At 46.3% G+C, this 6,027-nt stretch overlaps 1 protein-coding gene across 1 annotated transcript; it reads right to left on the reverse strand.

The window, feature by feature from the left end:
* Positions 1-2,256: 2,256 nt before the first annotated feature.
* Nefm (neurofilament, medium polypeptide) lies at positions 2,257-5,551 on the reverse strand. The gene is made up of 2 exons (XM_013034431.1): positions 5,432-5,551; positions 2,257-4,207 (listed from the first exon to the last, which is right to left on the reverse strand). Exons 1-2 carry the CDS (start codon positions 5,506-5,508, stop codon positions 2,794-2,796), a joined length of 1,491 nt encoding a protein of 496 aa, XP_012889885.1. The 5' UTR covers positions 5,509-5,551; the 3' UTR covers positions 2,257-2,793.
* Between the last annotated feature and the right edge of the window lie 476 nt (positions 5,552-6,027).

The following is a 6,027-nucleotide window of genomic DNA, read 5'->3' on the forward strand; positions in this document are numbered from 1 at the left end:
AAAAAAAAAAAAAAAGAAAAGAAAAAAAAAGATCTGTGTGTTAAGGATCAAATTCTGTGCTTTGGTATTCTACCTTGGTGAGATGATCTGAGGGGCCTTTGTATATTTCACAGTAATCTTTATCTGCTTAGTAATCAGTTAACCATTGAAACAGCCCGTAGAGAGCCTAGCATGGAGATGCAGCCTTCATTCTGATGTCTGATGGTAGCTGGGGAAGATGGTTGCTCCATCTTTAGGGCCAGTTTGGGTGACACTGGGAAGCAAGATGCTTCTCCTATGGGTGGTCAAGGTGGGAGATAAATATAGATAAATAGAGGCTGCTTGGTTTTTCATGAGGCAGTTTTCATGAGGCAACACAGCCTTTAGTGCAAATCAGCCCTGTGGTTTGTGGTGGTTGTGCTGACCTGTGTCCCGGGGGGCCCCACCCTCTCTTCCCCAACACCTGCTTCCCAGACTGAGCTTTCTATTCTAGCACTCGCCCTGTGTCCTTCCAATATGCTCTTCTTTATTTTTAAAGTTTACATAGCTAGAGTCAGGTTTTACAGGTTATATTTAAAGAACGGTTTCACCTTGTGTGTCATGGATGTGATTACTTGTGGAGAATTAGCGTTTTAACATCCAACACCAGTTGCTTTCAAAAAAAGGTGTCATTGCATAGGGATGGGAAATGACTTCAACTGAAAACACTTACCTCCCCCCCCCGCCCTCCCTCCTCCCCCACAGCCTATCCTAGTACTGTCCTTGCTGCCTCCCTGCTGAACCCCTCCTGTCCCATTACCCCTGAACAAAGGCACCGGGAGGTCTTGGAAGGGAGTCTGAGACCCAGGCCACCTCTGGCGCTGATACTGATACTTTTGGAGCCTTGAAACTCCAGTCAAGGTAAGCTCGCTCTCCCACCCTGCCTCCAGCTCACCCCGCTGCCTCAATTCACCTTTTCTGCCTAATAAAAAGAGACTCTGTTGGGGGAGGGGGGGCATACTGCTTTCTCTTCAGTCAGGTTGAAGGTTGCCCTTCCCAGGTTTTCAGCCCAAATAAAACCCGTTGGTCTGTTGAGTTTGTCTTTCAGTTCTCAGTGCTGGAAATATTTACTTACACACAGATGCTAGGCAGAGGTAACAGAAATTGTGAGCACTGACGAATGACTAATGACTGGAGCATATTCCTGCTAAAACGACGGGGAACACTGGGCACCCTGGGAAACACTGAGCATCTTGAAGATTATACCCTTGGGCGTACCTGGCTGACAATAAAATTAAATATTTGGAAAAGATAGTATGTATTAACGTATCCATGGTGGTAAAAAAAACAACAACTTGCATTATATCCTTGGTTGAGATCAGAGTTTTCATCTAAAATCCCCTATGTGCTGAGAACTTCATTTTTCTTTTCCTAGTGAGGGTGTTTTATTCTGTACATGATTTCCCCCAATTACTAAAACACTAGCAATGTAACTCTCCATCAACCAAGCTAAGAGTTGGCGTGGCTGTGTTTGCATGGGGGAAGTGGGGACTGAAGCAGAGGGGTGGGTGTGAGAGTGGGCATTTCTTGTTGTGAGTGTCAGAGACTTCAGCTACGGCTTCCTTGTTCTCCACTTTGAGATATGAGTTGGGAGTTGTCAATCATTACAATTTCATTTTCATCACCAGCCCCGCCCCTTTGCCTTGATGTTCTCTGAAGTTTGGTTTGAGCTGGTGACCCCTGGAGAGGGATGATTTCTAACCCACCAAAGTCTTCTTTTCCATCAAATGCTTTGAGTTTTTTTCTTTTACTTCAGAAATACAATTTAAAAATTGGGGGATGAATTTTGAGCTAAGTAAAGACGTGACACCCGACTACAATCTCAGCTCCTCGAGATAGAGTGGGTGAAGGTTCAAAGCCAGCCTGGGCATAAAGTTAACAAAACTCCATTTTAAGAAGAACAGCAACAAAAACAGGGTGTGGTGTGTGCTGGTGATCCCAGCTAGGGAGGAAAGTCTAAGTGGGAGTCTAAACTGGGCAAAAGCATGAGACTCTGTCTCACAAAGTAATAATAAAACAAGGGCTGGAGGTATGGCTCAAGTAGTAACACTTTTTGAGGGGGTGAAGGGGGATAGATTTTGACACTTGAAGATGTCTTTAGCCATTACGTTTCTGAAGTCAACTCTTGAGGCAGAGAAGATCATAGTCACTTACAGTTCCCCAAATCTATTCCGGGGAGAGCAATCTTTGGGGAGTGGAGATTTCCCTGTGAAATGACACGAAGCACACGGCTCTGTTTCCAATATGACCTTTATTAAGCAAGTACGGCTGTGACATTTAACATCGATCAACATAAGGTTGTAAACTGTGCATGTCCTCAAGGTTCTCTCCCATGGACAAAAGTCCCTTTTAAATGCACCGGTGAGGTAAACATAATGATTCATATATAGCTTCCTTAAGGCTAAGAGAGTTCTGTGTTTTCATTGATTAGTTTTTGGCTCAGTTGGTACTTGACATAGCACGTCTCAAGACAGTCCCCGCCCCCTAAGCGCCCCCCTTCCAAACAGGCTTAGGAAATTGGCCACTTCCCCGGGTACATACATGATCATGCATTTGAAGCCCCCCTCCCCCACCAAGAGACTGAGGAGGAGAGCGCCCTGAGCTGGCATGCAGTTCCTTCATATTGCACAAAGTAAATACAAGGTCAAGGCCTGGAGCCCCCCCTGGGAGAATCCATTCGGTTTTTTGATGCTGTCAATCACATGCATTTAGTTTAAATTTTTTTCTTTTTGGAAATTGTCATATGGCTTAACCTTTTACAATGGGCTCCTAACTCTAGTCACTCTGAGTGACTTCCTTCACGATGGCATGGGAAGTGACTTTCTCTACCTTCTTGGTGGACACTAGTTTCTCCTCAAAGGTCTCCTCATGCTCCTCCACCTTCTGAGTGACAGTTACAGATTTAGTGATGTATTTAGTAGCACCGTCGCCCCCCTCACTGGTGATCTTTTCTACCGTTTTGGTCACCACTGTCTTGTCCTCGCTTCTGTCACCCCCTTTCTTTTCGTCTGCGGGGCTCAAGTCTAACCCATTCGTGACCACACCTTTCTCCTCTTCTCTGCCACTGCCTTTATCCTTCGTCTCCTGCTCTTCCTCCTCCTCCTTTCCCTCTACCTCCCCATTAACCGCTATGTCTTCCTTCCTGGATTCCTTTGCACCCTGATCACTTCCTTCCTCCTCCTTCCCTCCCTCCTCTTCTGCTTTCTCCTTCACCTTCTCCTTGTCCTGCTGTGCTGGCTTCTCCTCTTCCCTGGCGTCTTTCTCCATGCTCACCTTGACTGATTTGGTGATGGTGATCACTTCCTGCACTGTCTTCTCCTTCACTGGGGACTCGGCTTTCTTCTTGTCCGGCACGTCTTTTGGCTTCTCCTTCATCTCGACTTTTTCTTCCTTGGGGGATTCCTGGGCCACTTCTTTCTTTTCTTCCTCAGCTTTCTCTTCTTCTTTCTGCTCACCTTTGGCGGGTTTGGCTTCGGCTTTCGGCTTCACTTCTTCCACGGGGGATTTTGGCACAGGGCTCTTGGCTTTCTCCGCCTTTTCCACCTTGGCCTCAGCCACCAGCTCCTCCTTGGCAGCCACGACTTCTTTCTTCTCCTCAGTTTTCTTCTCTTCCTTAGCTTCTGCTTCCTCTCCTTCACCTTCTGCCTCAGTTTCTCCCTCTTCTTCCTGCTCGCCTTCATCTTTCTCGCTGGAGCCTTCCTTCTCAGATCCTCCCTCTTCTGCTTGGTCTGACTTAGCACCTTCATCCTCTTCCTCTTCTTCCTCCTCCTGGCCTTCTTCCTCCTCCTTTTCTTCTTCTTCTTCTTCCTCTTTCATCTCAGGCGCTGTAGCTTTCACGGGAGACTTTTTGACAGCTACCACTTCCTCTTCCTCCTCTTCTTCTTTGGCTTCTTGTTCCTCTTCCTGTTCTTCGGTCTCTTCTTCCTTCTGCTCTTCTTTGGTGGAAATGGCCAGTTCTTCGGCAATGGCAGTCAGGGCATCTTCCATTTCAGATTTCTCATCTTCCACTTTGGTTTCCTCTATGATCTCCTCGACAAACTTGTGTTGCACCTTTAGCTTGGGGGCCTCCACCTTGGTTTTCTGAATCTTACTGGATATGGTGACCGATGGCTGGCGGTGGGTATACAGTGGTCCAGCGATGCTCCCCGAGAATGTGCTAAATCTGGTCTCTTCCCCTTCCAGCAGTTTTCTGAGGAGAAGTTTTTAAAAAGGCAAAGTGTCATGAAAACCTCATCAGCTCTGCCAAACTTCCTTACATTATGGGTACTGTTGGAGCTGCATAGAGGAAAGGTTCTTTCAAGCCAGCGCAGTTCCTACTATTGATTGTGTCATTTGTCAGTTCCTCCTGAACAGCTAGGCACTTACATGCTGCATATAGTAACTAACCCACTGCTGTGGTCAAACAACCACACCTACTCACAGCTTGGTAGTGATGTGCCTTTAGTACAATATGAATATGCTAAAAGGCTTTCTGGTGCCCCTCCCCCACAGCCCTCCAACCCACCAACCTTCACTAACCTTGCTGAGTACTTCAACTGTCAGGATATGGATTTAATGTTTTAGGCAAACATAATGCTCAAACGTTTTATAAAACTAATTGACTATTTCAGGAATTAGGCTATATTAAACTACAGTTTGGTATCAATACAGCTGAGTCAATTATAATTGGGTCTGAAATTTTAGTAATAATACATCTACTTAGACAAATTATTCAGCCTCTGTTGAAAAAAGAGAAAGTGCAATTTATTCTCACAATTACTTCATTGGGTAGAAAAACTGTTACATCACATCAAAATTTAGTCAAAACAAGCTCATATTAGGAAATCTGTAACCAATCCATCAATAAAGTAGTGATGCCTATATATGTCTCTGTATGTATGTGTACATTGGTACATATGCATTTAGAGTTCTATATAGAGGTAGATAAGTATCATGTCTGGTATACATCATCTACACTATACAGTCTAATAATTTCTCATCTGTGTTCTACATATGTAAAAATGGGTATATCCATCTTCTAATTTGTCTTTATTCTCAGCCAGATGAGGCAATAGTAAGCCATCACGAAGAGAGAGAATGTCCTGGTGTTTGTCCTTGAGGATGATCTAATCGATAAGCTGGAAGCTCTACATAAAACTATTAAAAATTGAAACCTCATCTGCTTTCCAAGCACTGGGAAACATTTTTCACTATAATAAAAAAGCTTAAGCATGAGCACCATCGGTGTGCCCCCCCCCAACACTTCACTCCGATTCACTCAACTGCACTTGCAAATCTGAAGAGGAGTGGTGTGTGTCTAATGAAGCCAGGAGCCAGGCGGTGATGGATGACGACTCCTCCCCGCCCCGTTAACTGCGTGCGGAGACCCGGCTGGGCCGCACACCCTGCAGTGCGGGAAGGGCGGGGCCCTTACCTGTATGCGGCGATCTCGATGTCCAGAGCCATCTTGACGTTGAGCAGGTCCTGGTACTCTCGCAAGTGACGGGCCATCTCCCACTTGGTTCCTCGGAGCTCGTTTTCCAACTGCTGGATGGTGTCCTGAAACAGACACAGCGGCTCCCCGCTTCGCACCCCATCTCCCTCCAGCGCTGCAAACCTCATCCCCTCCCCCTCCCCCCCATGGCTTTCCTTTATACTGAAAGGATTCTGGAACAAACACCAAACACAGGGGCACAATAGCACCTGAAACCAGGGGACCCAGAAACAAGCTCAACCCGAGATAGACTCCCCTGAGCCCTGCGGCTCCTCTCCCGCCTCCCCCGCCCCGACCCCCAGCGCCCGTCCCCATCCAAGCAGTTTGGGCTGAAGCCCATGTTGAGATCTGTTCGGATCACCATGGAAAATAACGCAGAGCACATGCTTTTCTGCCTCAGCGATCCTGAAGCTGCCAGATTCTTAATTACCCGAATGCGCCCCCTGCTTTAAACGTGCCCGTGTGCCAGGGTACAACTCCCAAGGAGAAGAAGCATGGAATAATTAATAACAATAATAACAGTAATAATAATAATC

Source organism: Dipodomys ordii, unplaced genomic scaffold (genome assembly GCF_000151885.1).
Source record: "Dipodomys ordii isolate 6190 unplaced genomic scaffold, Dord_2.0 Scaffold189, whole genome shotgun sequence".
NCBI lineage: Eukaryota > Metazoa > Chordata > Mammalia > Rodentia > Heteromyidae > Dipodomys > Dipodomys ordii.